Source organism: Polyodon spathula, chromosome 9 (genome assembly GCF_017654505.1).
Source record: "Polyodon spathula isolate WHYD16114869_AA chromosome 9, ASM1765450v1, whole genome shotgun sequence".
NCBI classification, from domain to species: domain Eukaryota; kingdom Metazoa; phylum Chordata; class Actinopteri; order Acipenseriformes; family Polyodontidae; genus Polyodon; species Polyodon spathula.
Window position 1 is genome coordinate 20,184,727 of NC_054542.1, and position 23,178 is coordinate 20,207,904.

Below are 23,178 nucleotides of genomic sequence, written 5' to 3' on the forward strand. Positions count from 1 at the left end.
CATCTACAAAGGCAGACCTGAGGAAACAGCAGAGCGTTATTTTATAGGACCAACAATCCTCCAAGACTCGCCTCCCAGCCATTCAGAGAGGGGGAAAGTCCACACACCCACTTTCCCACCTCCCCGTGTCACTGCCATGACTCACAGGCGGTTGTTGGACGACTGCCGCCCTCTTCCTGCAGCCCTGTGGACACGCCAGCAGAGTCAGCACAGATCTCTCCCTGTTACAAGTATATATAGTGACGGATTGCCCTCTGGTCACATGTTTTTCTTCTCCAAATAAACAGTTTACACAGAATGCCAGGAAACGCGGTAGCGTGTGTTTGTTACTCATAACGAAAAGAAAATAAACAAAACAAAACCTAACCTGATTTTGGGCCCTAGCTAAACGAATGATGTTCCTACCTAATATCGAGGCAGGCTAAGCCTGTTACCTCGTCCCCAAAACCAAATCGTAATCCAGATACCTTTTTCAATAAGTCTTTTTCCAGTTTCACAATACTCCACTTACACTCCACTCTCTCAACCAAAACTCCTACCACCACCCACCCTGAAACACACACACTCACACCCTTTTAAACATAGTTAATTAGTTAATTGAATTAACCTGGGTACGTTCAGACTTAGCTTAGTTATGCTTTTACTACAAATTTGACACAGGTTGCACCAAGTGATCTAGTTAGAACGTAAGACTTAAGGCTGCTACACATCAGACCTGATGCGATTATTCATTGGGCAACAAGGTATTTTCGCAACCACCTGGCCATACTCACCTGAAGCGACACAGATGTGATGCGACAGGTTTGTAAACTCTCAGATCTATAAAACTATTGCTATTGACAAAACTATGATCAAGGCTGGTACATATTCGACAACATGATGTGGAAATTAGGAGAGAAAGTCTCCTAATAATAATAATAATAATATTAATAATAATAATATGTGAATTAAGCGATTAGTGTGCATTGATTAAATTTTCATTGGATACATGGTAGGTCATTTCTCCAATACAGTTCTTCCATAAAATAATTGGGGGGCTCTATGTCCTATGGGGATTTCAACATTAAAAGTACGGTAAAACTAAAACATGAAAAGTAAAGTAATGCTCATGTGATCACCCTGTGACTTTTGACTTCTCTTGCCAAAATACTATATTTATTTAGTTTCCTGTGTGTTGACCTCTATCAGTTTTATCTTGGGATGTCCAGAACTTAGGGTTATAGTCCTTCACTTACTTTGAGAAGACTTTGGCTGAGAAAGCACATCACATTGCTCAATACATTGTCAGTGTAAGCAGGATTAGAATATGCCACATCTAGGTCTTGCTGTTAGTTTAATATTAATGGCTTACCTAAGGTAGCGTTGTCACCCGTACATGAATTGGCATCTGTGTCCGGGTGGCAGGAACTAAAAAGCCTGGACGCCCTAATGTCCGGTTTTAAGTGAAATACATAAGAAACACCAACCTTTAATATTTTCTTTGATATACATTAGTTGCTTAAAGGATTTCCACCAATTAGAAATGTACTGTTTAGTACTGATCTGTACATTCTACTTTGTCCCCAGAATTTGAATAATTTTGTGGATAACGAACATATCCACATGATGTAAACAATCTAATAGTTATTTGTAACATTGAAAAGCCTGAACTAAATTTGAGAATCAACGTTTGTTGATATTTATTTAAGGAGGGGGGTGAAACTTTGCATTACATAACGGCTATAAAATAATTCTGACCATCACAAACTGGCTTTCGGGCTCAGAAATTCCTTGGAAGAGGTCATGTAAGAAAGTGTGTAGTTTGTTGATTTAATTCTGCTCTGACTATTCTGCCACAGACAAAAACAAATGGTGGTAAATTGCAGACTTTTAAATAATCCTGCTTCTCCTCCGTATTGACAATGCAGCTGCTTCAATCCCTGCTTATCCAGCTGTGCCATTTCTCTTCGCAGCGCTAAACGCATTAAACCTGAGGAGGATTCTCCATTTTTTTTTACAAGGATTAGCCCATCAACAAACTCGTGAAAGCCTTTTCAAAAAGGACTGCCCATTGAAGCGCGGTGCGATCGGGCTGCTTTATTTGTTTCATATTGCAATTCCATATCAGATGAGTCTGTCTTTCCTCCTCAAAAGACTCAACAGAGATCACATAGTCAGTTCACACACCGCCTTTCAGCATCTACAACCCCTCAGCATTCGATTTTAATCTGATCCTTTCTCCCACTTGTCTTACCAGATTTAATGGTATCAACAAACTCATTCGTGTTCTATCCACCACCATTCCTACCGGCAGTCATTACATCCTCATCAATAGAGCACCAGCTGCAGCACTCACCTCTCCCGCTGCTTCAGCCATGCACACACCTGTTCTCAGGCAGCCAATCTTGACTTTAGCAACTGCCTCTACTTAAAGATCTTCTGCTTTTTCAGTAGTTAATTGCACTCACTCTCAACCGAGATTCAATATTATTGAAGGTATAGACGTTAATGTGGTCTCAATTATTATTGCAATCTCAGAATTTATGGATCACAGGGTGATTGACTGTGGAGATCTGTCTGTTACTCTTGGAGAATTGTGCTTTTTTTTCTGTTTTTTTGCAATCTCACCGACCACAAGAACTGCACTCCTATTATTTAACATTGTTGATCTCTTGGTCAGATATGGCGGTACCACTTCTATCGAGTATCATAAAGCTTTTTCAGCCAAAGCAACTTCTTGGTTAGCATTTGACAATATACTGATTACTAGTCTCAGCCCGATCATGATCTTTAATAGATTCTTCAGTAGTCTGTTTGCTAACGCTTGCAGTTTGTGCTTCCACCGTCCTTTTGGACAGCCACAAATGATCTTCCCCCTGCTCCCGACAACATTTATTTTATTTATTTTATTATTTTTATTTTTTCAGGAATCATTCATCTGCATTTCTCCTATTCATTCTTCAGCTCTGCCTTCTTTTTCAACAAGCAAAGATTCTCATGGAAGACCATCAGATATTCCCGTGGTAGTCAGCTGTGCAATAATTTAAATTCCTCATTTTGCATTTTCAAAAGATGCCTATTTTTACATCTGTGCAGTTTCTGTGGTGGTGTTCATTCACATTCCGTCTTTCCGCTCTCACTTAAATGACAGCCCCTCCAGCTGAAGCACTCCTAGAACTCAGGTCTCTCTTATTGGCTTCTTAAATGTTTGGCCTTCAGAAATCAAAAATCTTCCTCCACAGCTTAAATCCACAGCCTTACTTGAAGTATTCCGTATTGTCATTGTAACCTGTCTTTGGGGCCCATTTTCGCCCTTAATCTCTTGTGATAATCAATCTTGACTAGACGACTCAATAAGCCAGGGAGACCTTGGTTCATCTTCCTATCCTTCCTTAGTTTCCCCTTGGGGGAAGTCCTCGCTTCCTGGCCTTGGAGTTTGATCGGCGAGTATGGTTCTTAGAGTAGTCAAGGGAAACCCCTATTCTGTTACTAAGTCACAAGCACTTTGTCTTTATTCAGTAGTCCCTTACGCAGACCTGGCTGCTGCCTCATGAAGTCGTATTAAATGTTTTAAATTATGTATTCACTGTATAGCTGTAATGTGTACAAACTAACAATATGTTTTATATTTAAGTGTTAATTGTGTAATATTGTGTTCTATCTGTTCAGTGCTGAATAGGGGATTTTCGGATTAATTAAATCCTCTAATATTTTGGTCACCACACATTTTCAGTGAGGACCATGGCCTTAACCCTGTATTATTCTCGTCACCCCTTATATTCTCAGTCCAAGAAATAGTTTAGATCATTCCTACTCTATTCTGGCTTTCATCCCACAAGCTCTGACAGCCAGTCAAATTACCCCTATAAAACATCCGGCAGCAGAAAATGATCACGAACAGGATGAAAATGTGACTCATGCGAGCAACAGCCAATTTACGCTGTAGGTTGTTATATGCTCCAGACACATGTACAGTAATCATGGGGGCATTGATTAGCAAACACAACAGTCTTATGCCTGGCTTAGCTGTTTAGCTAAGTTCTAGAAGTAGAACTCCCTCCTCTGTTGTGCTAGAAAGGCAGGTTGTGCACTTGTTATTAGCTCTGCAGTCTACGGATGCAGTTTTGTGGTAGTAATTACTGTAGGACTGCAGGCAAACTGCAATTAATGCCCCCTTTGTTAATACCATCTAGTACCAAAAAAGGTTGGTTTAATCCCTATGGGTTACCACCGGTATAAACACACTAAGTGTGGCATATAGTAAGTGCATATATACAGATAGGCATTTCTATTCCTAGATACTGATTACCTCAAAAAACAGAATGTCTTTATAAAGTTTTAAAAATATACCCGTAATGGGGATTTACGTATATACAGGCAGGCAAGCATTTGTGTATATAAATAACCACCCACTCCTAAACGGCTGAAGGTTTTTGACAAAGCAATTCCCCTTTGTATTTACTTTTAGTTACTTTTAGAATTAGTTTCTGTTCAGAAGCACCCAGAAGCCAAAGGATTGTCCTTACACAGTATCCAGGTCCTGTACTAAAAATGAATAAAACTGCAAAATTAATGTTCCAGGGGCTATTTTAAGGGTGGTTCTTTTTTTTTTTACCAGTTACTGGTCTTGCTTATTTACTTGGAAGACAATTATCTCCAAACATTCAAAACACACTGTACCATCTAATTAGTACTTAAACAATTATATGAAACAATAAGCCTATTCACAATATGTTACCTGGCATAGATGGTAACAATTACTCATTTAAATGCTTTACATCCAAATGTTTTTTGACTGGAATTTGGTGTAGTCTGTTTTAGTTTGTAGCTTTTATTTCACCACATTTTAAAATCAGAAAATAACAGATTGTCAGCTATGACATCAATGCAGTTCTAAAACGCATGCTTAAAGATTTCTTTTTTTTTTTTTTTTTTTTACTGATTTTTCATTTCATTGCAAAATCCCACTTTTTTAATTTAAATGTTTACATTTTTTTAAGTGATCCTTACCGTTTTTTTTTTTTTTTAATAGCTATTTTCTCCTGAAATTGGCCTTGCTTAATCTTGCTCCTCCAGGCGTACAGTAGTACCATTTGAAAGTGCTGATGGTGCAATTGATTTTTGATGCGTGCATTGTATACAAGTGGGAGCTCATCTTTTATGCAGTGTGCTTCATTCTTGTCCGGTTTGCTGAGGCATGGCATGTTGGCTTTAACCATATACAGCCATCGGACTGAGTAAAAAAAATAAATACATTATAATTCCACACCTTATCGTGGTTGTTTGATTCTATTTAGTTTTTTTAAGATGCTTTAGTGAACGTATTTAAGTGCTTGTTTTTTGTGTTTTTTAAAAATTGCCTGCACATAAAGATTGTTTTAGCCCTTTGAGTACCAATGTGTACCAGCTTTGTGTTGAACAAGTGTGTGGGCTTTTATTAGCATTTTAACAATGTACAGTACCAAAACAATCACACTGTTGAATTATACTTTTTTTTTTTCACTGATCTGATTTTTTTTTTCCTGGGACATCTTAAAACACTTAAAGTGGCTTAGTGTGCTTAAATTCAAAGTAAACCCCTATAAACTTTGCAGATAACAAGCTTAGAACTTCCCAATACTGTCCAAAATTGGGTTTCTAATTGACCTAAGATAATAATCATGTCAAGGGCAAAAAAAAAAAAACTGCGCTCATCGTGAAAAATGCTTAATGTTGCTTAATGTGTCTGAATTTATACCAAACCCCCTGAAACTTAGTACTTTTCAATACTGTACCAAAGTCCAGGTTCTCATTGACATGATCACATTAAGTCTCCAGAATGTGAACTGTACTTTAAAAAAAATCTTAATGTGCTTAAATTTAACCAATCCGCTAGAAACTTAGCAGATTTGAGTAACATTTGAGAGTTTGGAAAATCGTTTCTGGGAATGTTTCTGGGTGAGACTAGGATGGCAATTTGTATTCCTTTCTCTTCCTTCTCTTTCATCACTGAATGCCTCAAGCTAGTATATGACCACAGTAATTTGACCAATTGCTTTACCAATACTATGGCTTTCAATAGTTTTTCACTATCTGGACTAGTGGCACATACTTTTTCACTGTGGCTGCAGCGTTATCATTTTGATTAAATTAACCTAGATGTCTACCTCCGTTTACACACACATGAATGCAAAATTCTAATAAAGTGTGTGGTTAGTTTGCTATCTGTGTTAAGATATACAATTAGTTTCCTTGAATATAGACTTTATAGCCAAAAAAGAGAAACCGCCTGCTGTTCTCATCTTATTTTTTTCAGATTTTTGTTTTAATAGTGAGCTTGAATTTTTTAACATGAAATACTGTATTACTATTATGTAGACTCTTGCAATATCATTTTGTAGTTTCTTCGTACATTAATAAAATATCTAAATTATGTTGTTGTGTTGTGTTTTTTTTTTTTTTTTTTTACTTTTCAATCATAAATTGTAGGTGATGCAAAACTTCTGTCCATAGCTGTAGAACTCTAGATTAATTTTGATTCCAAGAACTGTGAGAAGTAACAGATTTTGTTTTACGCCCGCGTATCTGTCTCACTATATAGTTATTGTTTTTTTCAGCCCACACAAGTCACTCTAACGAGTGTATTCTATTACGTATGTCCACAAAAACTTGTGATTGGTCAGTAGCAATGGCTTTGCACACTGTCCACCTTGTGAAAGCTGTTTTCTTTGGCTGTGTTCTGATCCACGAAAATGCACCCTACGAAGTGCACTTCGAAGGGTGGAAGTGGATAGCGGCCATCTTAAGGGGTGTTCCCATCTGTAGTGAACATAAAACTGTTCCCTCCGAAGGGCCCTGCAAGTGGCCGTTCCCGAAGTGTACAAGCACTATACACTTCTGCGGAAGATATTCTGTCTTCATAACCCAGCAAGCATTGCGTCAATCCCATTAAGTTTTGTGTTTTAAATGGAACCGGAGATGGACAAGATGGAGTTCGTGTACAAATGTAATTAGCAATTATTAATACTTATTAATGTATTATTTATTTGGCTGACGCATCTATCCAAACATATAACATAACAATATTATAATGCTTCTTGTAATAAAATTAATGTTCAAGGTAACTGTTTTGCATTATTACGTTGGCCTAGCTTGCTATTGTCAATAAAAAAAACTAATAGCAAGCTGCATTATTCTGTATAGATGAGACCTTGAGGGATAGTTGCAACAAGCTAGTTGGCTATTTGTACTGCTAGATAGCTTATTTATTCCAGTGAAACAGCTTTTTTTTCTCGTTCCTCATCAAAAAAGAGCAGCAGAACTGGCACTTCGTTGTTAAGCCTTGCGTAACTCTGCAGGCTGCTAGATCTCTGAAAAGTGAATTGGACAAGGGGTTTTAATTTAAAATATATATTTTAAAATATTTATATTCACTTTTAAGTGTTTGATTTTTAAATGTATATTTACATATATGTTGTATTTATTGGTTAGTATTATGTGGTGTACATAATTATATTGCTGTTAATGCAGAAGATACAATATGGTACAATATTGCTGCCTTCTTGGCTGAGTCTCCCTCAAGAAAATAATAACTGGAATTACATTTTTAACTCTGTACACAGGTAATTCTGCCTGGTTTCACTGGTTTCAGTTTATTATGTATATCTCTAGGAGGCAACAAAATTAACTTCCAACTTAACATTACACTTCCAGCAGACTGTAAGCTACACATTTCAAGAGCTGACTAATGACGACGCCTTTCCCTGGCCGTGAGTGATGATGCTGAAATGTGTTCCCATTGAATCACTTTTGCGCCCCCTACTTCCAGAAGTGATCACTTTGAAGGGAGTAGGGCATAGGGGGCGAGGTTTTGGATTGGAACACAGCCTTTATGTAGAAGGAGAGAAGTGCATGATTGACATTATTTAAAATATATTACCAAAACACAGGTTTATCTGTTTAAAAAAAAAAAAAAAAAAAAAAAAAAAAAAAAAAAAAAATTCTAAATACTGTGTATCTTTCAGTTGTTATTGATTAAAACAGAAAACTTCTAGCCCAATCTATATTTATTAAAGTGTCCATCCCAAAATTCCTTATTAAGGATAGTCTTCCAACAGTTTTTGATTCATCAACGCTTTATTTTCACAATCCGAAAAATCGCTTCTAACACAGGTTTGCCTTTGCATACATTGACTGCAACAATGCGAAAGTGCAAGTGATTCATTACAGGTTTTAGGAGTTGTGGCAATGTTGCCCACCCCTGTGTGTATTTCAGTGTTATATGTTGCATGTTGTTGTTGTGTGTTAATGTTGGTGTATAGTCATTGGTACATGAGATATAAATGGGTTTGTGGAACACAAGTTGTTTAAAATGTATATTTGTATTTAGGCACGATGACTGTACAGCACTTCACGTGCAGGTAAAATGTAATAATATGTGAGCACAGGGAATTGCATTTTATTAATTCACGTGCAGTTGTACCGTGAATCCAATTGAATGATTGATTAGCAATTGAGTCTTGGTACAGCTGCATAAAAGCAGCATGTTTTCACTCATTCGGGGTTGTGTGTTCGGTGAGTGGAGAACTGAATTGGAGACGGAGGTAATAATCATAGTAATAGTTTAAATATCAGCTCACCGTGTTTGTCTGTGTAGTCCGTTTTGTTTGTCTCTTTATTTTGGCAAAAGTACCATGTCCTGTGTTTTGTTTGACTTTACAACCTTTTATTTTCTGTCTGTTCATCTTTAAATGCTGAGCGAAACCAATCGCTCAGCTCCACCCAACTCCACCTCTCTGTTTTCTATTTCCTGGTTCCTGTTTCTGGTCTGACGTCACACACTACAGCCGTCTTTGTTACTAGCGTCTCCTAGACGCAGACCAGAGCGGGAACTGCAGTTTTTGGGGAAAAAAAATAATAAAATGTTGGATTACAAAAAAAATAAAAAAATAAAATGGGATGGAAGGAGGATAAAGAAGTGAAGAACAGGGAGGAGGAGTGTCTCCTAATGGCCAGACATCCACGGCGATGTAACAAGCCATCACCAGGGTGCCTCGTCTGTGTCCAGGGCCATCTGTTTGCCAACTGTCCCTTCTGCCACTATGAGGAGGAGGAGGAACCAGCCCAAGAGAGAAAGGTGGGGAGAAGGAGAAGGGGGAGAGGAAAGCTGCCTCTGCCTCAGTTACCTCCACCGCCAGGAGCAGAGCAGCAGGAGCTGTCTCTGACTCCGCCACCTCCACCGGCAGGAGCAGAGCAGCAGGAGCTGCCTCTGCCTCCGCCACCTCCACCAGCAGAGGGTGAATGCCTGCTGGGTCCCTTTCCACCAGCAAAGGATGAATGTCTGCTGGTATCACTTCCCCCACCATCACGAGGAGAGGAACTGGAGCTGCATCTCCATTCACCAGAAGGACCAGGACTAGATGCTGGTGGTCCTCAGCAGCCCTTGCATAGGCTGCTGAGGGAAGCACAGGGAAGAACTGCCCGGCCGCAGTGGCTGAGAAGAGGGCCAAAACCCGTACCCCAGCGTGTCCTGACTCCCCGCACATCATCACTCGGGGATGCCTGCACGACACCGCCCAAGGATGGCTTCACGTCATTGCTCGGAGGATGCCTGCCTGGCTTCGCCCAAGGATGCCTGCCTGGCTTCGCCCAAAGATGCTTGCCTGGCCTCGCCCAGGGTTGCCAGCTCCGCCTGGGGTAGTCGGAACTGCTTCTCCAGGGGTCGCCGTCAGCTCTGCTTGGCCGCAGGGGTCAGTGTGGCCGGAGCCCAACCAGAGGGAGCTGCTGGCTATGAAGAAAGGGGAGAGGTCAGGAGACCACCTTCTCCCGCAGCAATTTCGCTGCAGGAGTTCTTATGGCTGGAATCCCATAGGAGGGAGCTGCCGGCTGAAAAGGGGGGAAAGGTCAGGAGACCACCTTCCTCAGCAGCCTTTCCGCTGCTGGAAATGCCCCGGCTGAAGAAGCCAGTGGTACAGTGGGAGGAGAGACTCTCCCCACTGTCACACGTCTGCTGACAGCATGGCCAGTAGCAGTCTGGCTACTGGCAACATTGCCGCCCATGAACCCCTTAAAGTCCCTTCTCTTGGCCCGGGACTTTGAGCAAGACTTTTGGGATTTTAAGAGGGGAAGTGGCCATTGATGCCAAGTGTGCTATGCATGCTTTGCACAAGGGGGGTATATGTGGCAAAGTTCTTGCCCCTGTGTGTATGTTGTGTGTTAATGTTTGTTTATAGTCATTAGTACTCGGTATGTAAATGGGTCTGTGGAACATGAGTTTTTTAAAATGCATATTTTTATTTAGGCACAGGTTTTTTTAAATGTATATTTTTATTTAGGCACGAGGATTGCACAGCACTTCACGTGCAGGTAAAATGTAATAATATGCGAGCATGGGGAATTGCAGTTTATTAATTCACATGCAGTTGTACCGCAACTCCAATTGAATGATTGTTTAGCAATTGAGTCTTGGTACAGCTGCATAAAAGCAGCATGTTTTCACTCACTCGAGGTTGTGTGTTCGGTGAGTGGAGAACGGAATTGGAGATGGAGGTAATAATCATAGTAATAGTTAAAATATCAGCTCACCATGTTTGTCTGTATAGTCCTTTTTGTTTGTCTTTATTTTGGCGAAAGTACTGTGTCCTGTGTTTTGTTTGACTTTACAACCTTTCATTTTCTGTCTGTTCATTATTAAATGCTGAGCGAAACCAATCGCTCAGCTCCACCCAACTCCACCTCTCTGTTGTTTATTTCCTGGTTCCTGTTTCTGGTCTGACGTCACCCACTATAGCCGTCTTCGTGAATAAGTCAATAAGGCTGTTTTTACAGTGAACACTGCATCTGATCTCTTCTAAAAAAAAAAAAAAAAGTCTCACAACTCACACCAAAGTAGTCTGTAAAGGTTATGCGCACTGTTACTGCGATGGCAAATATAATTTAGAAGTAGTCTGCAAGTAGTATGTGTTGCACTGGAATCACAAAAGGAGGAAAATGCTTTTTGGAAAGCCTATATTGAAACTTCTATTTAATTTTTTATGTAACATAGAAAGATAAAAATATTAAACTATAATGTTTTCTTTTAATAGAGCTCTCTTCACTTATGGGATAGTCCTACACTAGTTTATCAGGTGTTCCTTATTAAATATTATAAAATGGTTTGGATAAATTAAGTGTTGTGATTGGCTGAACAAAATCACATGATCGCTCTGTAATAATTATATCACCGCACTGATATGACATCATAGACAACTAATATCTATTAATATTACTATGCCTTAATAATAATAATAATTAAAAATGAGTGACTTTCCACAAGTTAATTTTGACCTTTTAGGAGGATTGTCATTTGAACAGTTTCTTATTGAGAGTGAAGCAGAACAAAATATCTCTCAACCTCCTAAAAAAACCCGAAAAACAGACTCTGTAAGTAGACACCTTAATATTTCTAACAGACAACTAAATAAAACTATAGAGAACGAAATGGAAAAGAACACTAGAAAAGCAACTTAATGGGCAATGAATGATTTTAATGATTGGTTGTAACAAAAAACACCAGCTTGGCAAGTGTTCAATTGAACAACATCCTAAGGCAATTTTATGCAACAGCTAGAAACACTGAAGGAAATGAATACAGTATATCACATTTTATGGGTCTAAGAGCTGGCATAAATCACTTTCTCAACAGTGTTTCTGTAGGTAGAAATGTCAATATAATAACTAAAACAGAGTTCAAATCATCCAACAATGTTTTCATCTCTGTCACTAAGAATTACAGAAAAACTAGCATCCCACCACCATCCTCCTGCTCTCTCTGCTGACACAGCGGGTGGGCTTTTAAACAAGGTCTAGCTCGACATACAATTCTACTTTGCTTGCCGCGGACGGGAGGGACTGCACAACCTGACACAGAAACTGTTTGTCATCAATACAAATGAAAATGGTCTGGAGTTGGTGACCCTCTCGTTTTTAACGAGCAAACAAAAAAACATAAAGATGTCAATGAGATCAACCGTGAAAGTACTTGTGATTACCTGTTAGCCCAGCCTGGCAATTCATGTGCCCTGTCTGCAGTTTTAAAAAATATGTTCTTCACATGCCAAATCATTCTACCTTCCTTCAACCATTAAAATCCAGAATACAAATCAGTTTGTTATTCCCATTTACCTAGTGGTGTTAATTACCTCAGAAACATGACACCTCGCATTTCAGAACAAGCTGGACTTTCAGTAGGTTACACCAACCACTCAATCCTCAGCACTGCTCTACACATGTTAGCTAATGCTGGTTTACAGTCCAGGGAAATTATGTTAGTTACTGGTCATCGGTATAAAAACAGCTGCCGAAATTATTGGTCAGCTTCTCTTGAAGACCGCAAAAGTGGGAGTAGGATCCTTTTATGATCTCCTCCATCCACGACCTCACACTCAAAAGCCCCTCCCTCGATGTCGGTTCCACGTGCCAGTGCAGTGGCTGGCTCTTCAGTGAATCCTTCCTCCTCTGTGGGAAATCAGTCTGCTTTCAATTCCCAAATGCCATTTCATCTAGAATATGTTACTATAAATGGCAATGGTCAGTTTAATGTTTATGGCAAATAAAAAAGTAAAACATATATGTCACAATAAAACATTCCTGAGTGGTTGAAGGCACTCGGCCTACGCCCTCACAATGCACCCAGAGCATGCAGCAATAATTATCTTACCGCACACCCTGTCTTGGTTTATTTCTTACATAACTGTGGAATCTGTGCTCTGTTAACCCATTAAGTACCAAATAAATTATTTGAAAAAATTAGAACACAAACACCTGGCCGTTTGCAGCAAAATGCTACCATTTTAAATGTTTTCAATCCTTTTCCCAGGTAAATATTACTTGTGTGAAAGCCTTTGTTCAATATATGCTTGTTTGTCTGGGTAGTGGGTGAAAGCCGGACCCAAACAAAACTGCCCGTGCACTAAAACAATGCGAAACGTCTTGAAAACTATACCACACAATTAAAAAAGCATGGAAACGCATGTGATAATTCTCTTTAATGGGTAGACTAGAGACAGAATAATTGTGTGGTATCGTTTTCAAGATGTTCTGACATTTTTCTCTTGGTCAAACTTTCACCCACTCCTGGCTTTCATTCCATGTTACCAAAAAAGCGCCATCAACTCTCGCAGCTTTCTTTCAAATCAGGTTGCTAATAAGGCGGCACATGTAAAGCACCCTTATTTTATGTATAAAAGGTGAACAATTTAACAAAACTGGCTTTTCTGATGTCGGTTTTTAAAATTAGACTTTGAATTTTGGAAAACATTTTAAAAAAATGCCAAACGCTGACACTTTGATGGATAGAGGCCAGTGTGTGCCTGCAGGTGTTTCTTTATTTCTGGTCTGAGGTCCAAGATGCCGAAATCTGTCCCTGTTTATTAACTGTAGAAAGTTACAATTTTAAATTTTATTTGATTATCCATTTAGTGTATTGTTTTCTGATTCGGCTGTCATTTTCTTTAACGTTATAAAGTGAATATTCTATTGTTTAAGTTGATGAGAGTCCCCACTATTTAGAATAGTATTGGGAAGTGTTAAGCTTGCTGTTCAAGGTTTGTAGGCAAAAGAATGTAACACCACATTAAGCGTTTTTCATATAGAGCACAGTTCACATTAACTGCGTTAACGTGATTCTGATATTGTGCATGTTAATTAAAACCCCTGATCTTTTTTAGGATAGTTTTGTGAAGTGCTAGGTTTATTATTTACAAAATGTTTCTATGGGGAGTGGTTTGAATTTCGGCACATTTAAGAAATTTTGGTACAGTATTGGGAAGTGCTAGGGTTGCTTTTTGTAAATTTTCTAGTGGATTGGTTTCAATTTAAGCACATTAAGCCACATTATGTGTTTTTTACATTAAGTGTTTTAGGATGTCCCTTTTTTAGCAGCCATAGATGATACTAGTTTCTGGACTAGTCACATGACCTACGCACACTCATCCACAAACACAGGAGAGAAGGTTTGTGTCATGTGGGAAGCTGTAAAGGAGGCTTGATTTGGGCAGGGTTTGTTAATTTAGCACCGGTAGGCACTTTAGTGATAATCTTTCAAAACAGTTTGGCACCAATTTTCAAAATGATTTGCACCCCTGTTTGTATAAACAGTTTTTTGTTGTTTTGAAAAGATAATTTTATTTTTTTATCCCGCCTGTTCTTCTTTTGAAGCTTTACATCACCCAGATTAAAAGAATCATGAATCATTTTATATGAATGGGGATCTTGTATTACTTGTTGCGTGGAGTTTTTAGGACAGTTTTGTCTCCATATGACATTTATAATTTATACAGTATATCAATGCCAATAATGTACTCACAAATATTTTACTAAAGGCATAAACGTTTATTGAAAAAAATAGTTATCTCATAGTCTACAGATCTGAAGAGGCAATGTTTGCGTACAGTAGATCCAGTATTTAACTAAGTATTGTGCATACAAAATATCAAAACTTATGATTAATTTAATGCAAGGCTTGACACATACCTAGTTTTTTTTTTTCACAGTGAGGACTCGGTTGCAGATTTTACAGCTGTGCCGACACAATCACAGACGTGCACGCACGCACACACAGCCTCTTCTCAACCACACTGTAGCTGTGTGAACCTCTTACCTGATGCTATACCGTAAGATATGGTCTGCTGTATTGACTTTTAACTATGCTCAGTTAAATACATTTAGCAAAACTAATTTACAATTTCACATAAAACAAAATTGCAATAGCAAAAACCTGTAATGAAATCTAATTTTGAGATTGTATGACGCACCAGTTTAAGTGTCTTTTCTCAGAAAGAACGGGGGTAGTAACAGTCGTAATGGATCCACCATAGTCCCCAGTGGGACTCTGCTGGCATGTACCAGCAGCAATGTAAAAACAGAATTCTAAATACACTAGGTCAGACCAGTATACACTAGGTGTATACCAGCTCACCAAGAAACTGCAACTAGCAGGGAGAAACTGTTGGACTACTAGCACACATGTCTATTATTATAAAAACAGAGCTATAGCACGTATATCCCTATATTGAGATACTTTCCATAGTTTGTAAAGAATGACCTTTCACACTAAGTGGTTCTCTACATGAATTTTAAGAGTAGGCACAGACCATAGAAGATGTGTCCACTATGCTAGATGGACTCTTGTTAGCATGTAATACTGTATATGATTATTCATGTGGGTGGTCTTTCTGGCAAATTCCGGTTCATAAATAGGTGGTAGAATGACTAATTGACAGTGTCAAATAGTCAAGGTAAAAATAGTTGACTAGTCACTACTTTAAAAAGAAAGCATGCATTACTGTTAAAGCACTATATTTAAAACTGTTTGGAATTTTTAAAACTATCTGTTAATGTTCTAAAACGTAATTATATATGTAATTCACTGATTCCATTCATCCATAACATCATGCTTCACAATTACTTTGTTTCAATTCAAACAGCTATGCAATTAAAATGTTAACATCGATTTGCTACTAGTACACACTTTGCATACAATTATGTTTATAGCTTGGGTTGTAGAAGAACCTGCTGCTATTGCTTTGAAATTCAAGGGTGCAATTAATTGACTTTCAGTTTCTGAGATCTAATGTCAGCTTTCTGTTCAACCAGTCAACTGTTCAGTGCTATTCCTATTTGTAATGCCTCACAGGTAATGATTGTCCCCAGCGACACTGATATAGTGAAGGTACCTGTACGCACACAATTCACATTTTCTAAAGGCTATACCTAGAACCATTTGCCCAAATTCGAATAAACTTTACATGAATATTTGTTTAGGAATTTGTTTCATTTAGTACATTTCCATGTACTCACTAACACCAGATTGGCTGAGTCATTGAAGGTTATATCTTGGGAACTGCATTTGGTAAAAGAGATGATTCCACATTCTGTGAATGTAGGTGATAGTAACTAACTTTTTTTTTTTATGTTACCTACCTGTAAAGAACAGCTGTGTTCTGTCCTGGGATTCTCTGAAGCAGGGATGCATTATGATGTGAACTATCTTCTGTTCTATTGCAGCTTGCTGGCAATGTTGTCGCTGTGGGTGAACAGGACTGGCAGGCAGTCCACACCGAGCGCCTTGAACTCATCTCCAGCGTGTGTGGCAATGCCTCTGTGAAGAATCTCACCCATACTGCAGTCAACAAGTTTGTTCTGGACCGTATCTTTGTGTGTGATAAACACAAGATCCTCTTCTGCCAGACACCTAAAGTAGGCAATACGCAGTGGAAGAAAGTCCTAATTGTTCTCAATGGTAAATATGTGATACTGAAGGATACATATGTGATTATATACTTATATCACAAGAATTCTTATTATAAGATTGGTATTCTGGAAATAAAGTACAGCTGGGCATTTATAGGGATTGGACACAAAAACTAGAAACATATGCCATTATGTGACTGATTCATTGACCTTCACAAAAAATACAGTGGAGAGACAATTATCCAAGTGTGATGAAACTTGGTAAGGATTTTTTTTAGCACAAGTCAGACTTGTTGCTGCACTTGTTGTTCCTGCATTGCAAGTGTATTTCTATTTTTATTTAAATTATAAAACTTGATTACTGTTCTATATAACATATTTTTAGGCTACATGTGACCTGTTTTGTTCCATTTATATAGATTACCTGTAAAATAATAGGATTTTCAAGCAAATATAAACAAGTAGCTATGATGATGTCACCAGTAAATTATGCAAATCGAGTGCCATCAAATGTTCAAACCGTCCTTTGGTAATGTGTTCCGAACCTTCGATGGTCAAAATGTATTCTATATTACAGCCCTACATTTAAATATACAAGCTTTCAAAAAACCGACAGCTAAGCTAAGCAAAGCGTTAACAAGCTTCCTTAATGCCACATAACTGCATTCCTCTGGATGGCTTAATAGAGATCCATGCTATTGTTGGGTGTTGAAAATTGATCCTATGAACCTGGAGACCCTGATTGCGTGAAAAATACAGATGTTAGGGAAGTGAGCTCCCTCGCTGCCATTATGAAAAATGCTTTCCTGTTAAAAATCTACTGACGGTACGCCTTTGCATCTTAAAGAACAATGTGGAAGTCTGCATTTTTCTTTATTGGTTTGCATGCGTGCCAGTTATGTGAACCCCTGTCTGTAATGCTTAGTTATTTAAACCAGGAGCCAACCATGCTTGGGTTTTTGTTATGTGGGTGGAAGTATGATCTGCGTCATTTTACAATGGTGATGTAGCCGGAGGGCGGAGCGAGCTTCACTCAGTGCTGCCCCTATGATACAGGGGCTTTTTAACCTCAAGAATATATTGCAATAGGGATAATAATATTTTCTTAATAGACTAATACGTCACATTTTGATGATATGTTTTGATATATAGTAAACAAAAACCATGCCAAAGCCACGGGGTTCAATAATACCACACACCTTAAAACACCTACACAATCACCAGTCCAGTAGTGAGTGCTCCGGGTGCAAGTTGTGTTGTGAATACACTTTAACAGTGATAACAGTGGTGCAGTGCATCTGGGTTTGATGCTGGCTTAACAGTGGCAGCTCCCGGATATTTAGCCATCTACAATGACAAATAACAACAGTTAAATGTACAGACAAGACAACACTAAACACTCACGGTTTCTTTTTATTCCTGGTCAGATAAGGCTTTGCCTGCTTTGCCACATCCCTTGATATACCCTCAGTCACGCCCCTTTCGGTAACTAGTGGAATCAGGTATCCTCTAATCCATGACTGACACATCGCCTACCGCATTAACTCTTTTGCAATCAATTTATTCAGCGCTTGTCAGGCTTGTCAGGCTTGTCGGGTCCAGTCTATTTTCACTTGCACTGTTTATTTTACATGCACGTTTAAAAAAAAAAGGCCCCAACCCTTGTTCGCTATATTTTTCACATACCTCTTTATAGACGTGCATACTGATAAATCCTCTCCTGATCACTTGTTTTATCATCCAAAATAATGTGATCCAAGTCATTATTTTATTACTATAACATCTCAAAAAGCTCTGCAAATGTCTTTGATGTTCTTTGAGCGCTGGTTGCAGAAGCAGCTACCTCCTTTGTATGTCCGTCTTATCTCTGTAGTGCATTGGGCTATGAGATACGCCCTTTTTTCGGTTTCATTCAGCCATTGAAAGGTTTTTCTCGGCGTTTTCCAGAGAAAAGAAGTGACTAGAGAACTGTGCTTTACGTCTTTTTGATGGAAAGGGAAAACTGTAAAGTAGGACCTGGTCAGACATAGGACAGCAAAGGGTTAAGGCAATGACTTCTGGTATTGTGACTCCGCCCCCTTTCTGGATGGCCGACTTCCAACTGACCCTACAATTAACTGCCAAACCGTCCAGTCTGGGGCACACTGTTCCTGTTACACAGTGCCCTCACAGGTTGGGAGGGAGATTGTTGACTCGGATTCATTCGCTCTCTGTCACAGGGTGTTAGTAGATGAAGGCAGACAAGACAAGAACTTAAGAAATTATAGAACGAGAAAAAGCCTTTCGGCCCACGTATGCTCACTTACTTTGGTGCAAGTGTTTTCTGTTAGCACTCAGGAGAGGGAAAACCCGAAGCAAGTTAGTAGAGGAAATGAAATCTCTGGGAATCCATCGCTAAATGGACCACCCTTCCTCCAGATGGCTAACTAAAGGTCTTATGGTCACAGAGAGGGTTATACAGTATTTTTCATGATAGTATCCAGTCTATTCTTGAAGGATCTGGTAGTCTGTGCTTCAACAACTCTATCGGGCAGCCTGCTTCAAGGTTGACCCTTTCTGTGAAAAAGCTCCTTCTTTTAATCTTTAGATATAGTCTTTCGTACGGTACTTTGTCAAATGCTTTTTGAAAATCTAAGTAGATTATGTCATACGCACTATACTTGACCACTCTAGTAGTCGCCTCCTTAGAATCTTCCATTCAAAGTTGTTTTTAATATATATTGCGACCCCTCCCCCTCTTTTATCGTGTCTTTGTCTTTCTTAACTAACTTATATACTTCCATGTGAAACTCGTCTCCATCATTTGTAGTTAATCAGGATTCCACACTTCTGAGGGTTTCCAATGCCCCAGTTATTCCGAATTATTTATTTATTTATTTATTTATTTATTTATTTATTTATTTATTTATTTTTTGCTGAATGGTATTATTAGGTTGTGTTTTTTTTTTTTGTAGTAAATTGTTAGTCTATATAGTTTTAACATTTTAGAGAAATACATTCCTGGTATTTGAAGTCGGTTCAGGTCACTGTTAATCTGTGCAGCTTCAGTGAAAAATGACATGTAAGCTCGAGCCTCAGTAGTTCATGTGAGATTCAACTCTTCACCTGGTTCATGGTGTTGTGTAGGATCATCATGCTTTCTCATGCTAATATTGTGATTTTGTGTACATTTTTCCCTGTTTTAATGCAAGTAAAACTGAAATTGGCTCAGTCTATATCACAGAATACTATGTGACATTAACTAAAAAGGCAGATCAAGCCACATTACTCATTTTTAATTCCGTTCACCAGACCAATACTTTCGTAATATTGACAGCTTTACTTTGTTCCTTTTGTTAAATACCAGGGTTCTAAATGATCAGTAGCATTGTTTTTTTGGTTTTAAATGAGATATTGGGGATGGTGTTAAAAATCACATGTACTTGTCATTCAAGAACTATTTGGATGAACATATTCAAGATATATTGCTACGTGGAGATTTTTGTCACAATATACAATATCGATTCTTCAATACACAGTGAATCCTTTCACCTTAGTTAGGTCATCATCTGAGCTCCTGGTTCATTGTCACAGTAAATTAAAGAAGTTGCCTTTGATGCACACTTATTAATAGCTTTCAATTAAATCTCTTTTTTGCCTATCTAAGAAAGTGTCTTGAAGACAATCTAGATTGGCCCGTGTTCTAATTCCTATCTTTGCTTTTCTCTAGGAGCTTTTTCTAGTATTGATGAAATACCTGATAATGTTGTCCACGACCATGAGAAAAATGGCCTGCCACGCCTTTCCGCTTTGACTGAACCAGAAATAGCAAAAAGGTCTGTAACACTAATCACACGCCAGCACCCATCACTCATTTATACGTTACACTGTCTTTAGTACCATATGTTTTCCCTCTACTTAACTGTTGTTTAATTGAGAGAGGTAACTTGGTAAAAATGGCTGCAATGCATAAGAAGTGATACGCCTATTAATTGAATGCAGTGCATGTGGATTTTGATTAAACATTGGGGTTCTTGGTGTACAGCCCTCCAATCGAGCATTACCTCAATGCAGACTTTGGCGTTTTATATGGGTAACTGCTGCCACCATTAAGCTTGTATGCTTCAGTGCACATAAGATATTGATGGCAGAATACAAAGACAGCACTCTTCAAGGTATGTAAGAGTAATTTAGGTCTTGGTATAATATAAGCTGCAGTAAGATTTTAATTGAATTGTAAAAATTAATTTCGAAAGCTATGTTATTTTCCAATGTAAATATGTTTCTGTTTCTTTTTCAGGTTAGATACTTACTTCAAGTTCTTAATTGTGAGAGATCCTTTTGAAAGACTCATATCTGCTTTCAAGGACAAATTTTTATACAATCCTCGTTTTGAGCCCTGGTATAAACATGACATTGCACCCGCGATCATTCGTAAATACAAGAAGAACCACTTGGAAACCAAGGGGTTGCAGTTTGAGGACTTTGTTCGTTACCTGGGAGACCCAAACCACATGCGACTCAATAGACAATTCGGAGACCACATAATTCACTGGGTCACCTATGTAGAACTTTGTGCTCCTTGTGAAATTAAGTACAGTGTCATTGGACACCATGAGAGCCTTGAACGGGATGCTCCATTTATTCTGAAGGCAGCAGGCATAGACCATTTAGTGTCCTATCCCACAATCCCGCCAGGCATTACCTTGTACAATAAGACCAAGGTGGAGCAGTACTTCTCTGGAATTAGTAAAAGAGACATCAGGCGTCTCTACGCACGCTTTCAAGGAGACTTTGAGCTTTTTGGCTACAAAAAGCCAGATTTTTTACTAAACTAAATTACCTTAGAACTGTAAATGTTTGTATTTGTTTGTTTTTAAGAAATTTACTTTAATGTTGTATGTGCTACATTCAATATGAAAAAGAAATATATCTCAGATTTATGTTCAATAACTAGCAATGCAATAACTAGTTAATGCAAGGACCCGAGCATGCCTAAGTTGCTTGCTTCTACTATAGCTTTATGATATTTAATAGTTGAATTCATTTCACCAAACATGTTGCAAGTGGCACAATGGATTAAAGACCTTGCTCAAAGGTCTTATATAATGTTTTCTTGGCCACATTGAATTTACTTTAAAAATGTTTAATCAATATATCTTTAATGTTTAAAACAGACAATGTTTGAAGACTATTGTCCCTGAGGGGATACAGTGTCTGAGAGGGGATTATATTGCCCAAAGCCACAGGCTGAGGGCTGTATTGTGCCCTGGAGGACACTAGATTAACATTAAATAGCAAATCCATATATGTTTTATTAAACACGATGGCTTAATCTGCATCCGGTTTCCAGACAGCAACGCAGAACTCTTGTAGAAGACATGTCTTGAGGCGCTCATTTCTCCATGACTTCTATAAATCTGTGTTGCTGAGAGATGGCAATAGATGTGTTTTCATCGTCTTTTTTGTTTAGGATTTGTTTAGGATAAACACACATCCACCGTATTTTTTCTTTGTGATGTGAATGGTGAGCTTCAGAGCATTTGGAAGAATTCAAGTATATGTACTGTTATGATTATAGTTGTTAAGACTTAAGGGGCAGCAGGGTTCTCCCCAGGCCTTTTCGGCAAAGTGGCTGTCGCCACCTGGCTGAAAAAAAAACAATCCGGCCATCTTGCAAATGCTACTGTGCCTTTAACAGTAAGGATTGATTTCGCTTATAGCAGACCGTTGTTGTGATGAGATACATAGGGGGTTCATATATAGAGGCTGTATGCCTTTAAGAAGAAAGTCGTGATGGGATATCAGCTGAAATCTTGTCAGCTGACATACAAATGCTTAAGTGCAGCAGTGCTGGATTATTACAGTCCAGTTTCATGCTACAGTTATAGGTGACCAAATGCTTGTGAGTACTGTTTTGTAAAAAACGATTTGGTTAAAATGAACAGTTGCATTAAAAAAAAATGTAGATAGAGCAAAAAACCAAAACAAACATGCAATAACAAAATGCCCTGAAAACTTATCATGAAGAAAACAATTTAAATGAAGCAATAAGCTCAATAATTAAGCTAAAAGGGAAGTGCAAAGGTTACCAGTTTTTTTGTGTTGTTTTTTTGTGGGGTTTTTTGTGAACTCCACTAACGCTACGTTATCTTTCCCCAGTCAAATTGTAGAGTGGCTAAATAAGCACAGTAATTTACCATAATAAAAACAGTAATGAAAAAGAAAATGTAGGACATGAAAAGCACAACCAGATATACTCGACGAAAGACCATACATTATACAAATGCTTTGTTGTATTATCTATTTAAGGTAAGCCAAGTTTATTTTTCTGTACTCCCGGCTATACAGAATTCCTGGGGAGAACCCTGTATAGTGCAAACTATAAGCTGTCTAGTTTAGTTTAGTTTAATTTAGTTTATTCACTTTGTCCTTGCAGGGCCAGCACAGACATATCTCAGTAGTGCAAGCACTAATATAAAGAGAGACCCAGGTAGACCACACTGAATAAAATAACAATACACACACCTACCCTAGGAGTTGGACAAGTAATATCTGCCATAATAGTGCAAAAGCTGTAGGGCCACCATGGAAAGTCAAGAGCACTTTTTCAACCTTTTTGAGTTTGCAAAGTGTTTACATTGTTCTAGGAAGGGGGGTGCACAGCAAAGTTTTCCCCTAAATGGCATTTAGAGTCATCATATTTGGGAATGATATTATGATACAATGGATATGAAAGCTCCTGCCAACCAAGCACCTACAACTAACTCTTGAGGCCTGCTGTCTTGCACATGTGAGGGGAAGCCTGTGTGTGGTAAAAGTGTCAGATTTGCAAATTTTTTGTCCACTCCCTCTGTGTATCAAAAATAGAGGTCAGAGCCCATTCTAGTTGTAAAACCTTATCTTCATTATTTAAGGAATGGTGATGTTTTGATTAGTTAAATACTGTATACTAGTAATATGTATTCATAAATAGACAAATAATCCAGCTACAGTCAGAACTTCAAACAT

At 38.4% G+C, this 23,178-nt stretch overlaps 1 protein-coding gene across 1 annotated transcript in view; it reads left to right on the plus strand.

The window, feature by feature from the left end:
* The window catches only part of LOC121320483 (carbohydrate sulfotransferase 10-like), a 35,171-nt gene extending 13,034 nt beyond the window's left edge, over positions 1-22,137 (plus strand). The window contains exons 4-6 of the mRNA XM_041258844.1: positions 16,003-16,237; positions 19,898-20,003; positions 20,468-22,137. Of these exons, the coding sequence (XP_041114778.1) occupies positions 16,003-16,237; positions 19,898-20,003; positions 20,468-21,005 (879 nt within the window). The 3' untranslated portion in view covers positions 21,006-22,137. The remainder of the gene's footprint in view (positions 1-16,002; positions 16,238-19,897; positions 20,004-20,467) is intronic.
* The last annotated feature ends 1,041 nt before the right edge of the window (positions 22,138-23,178 follow it).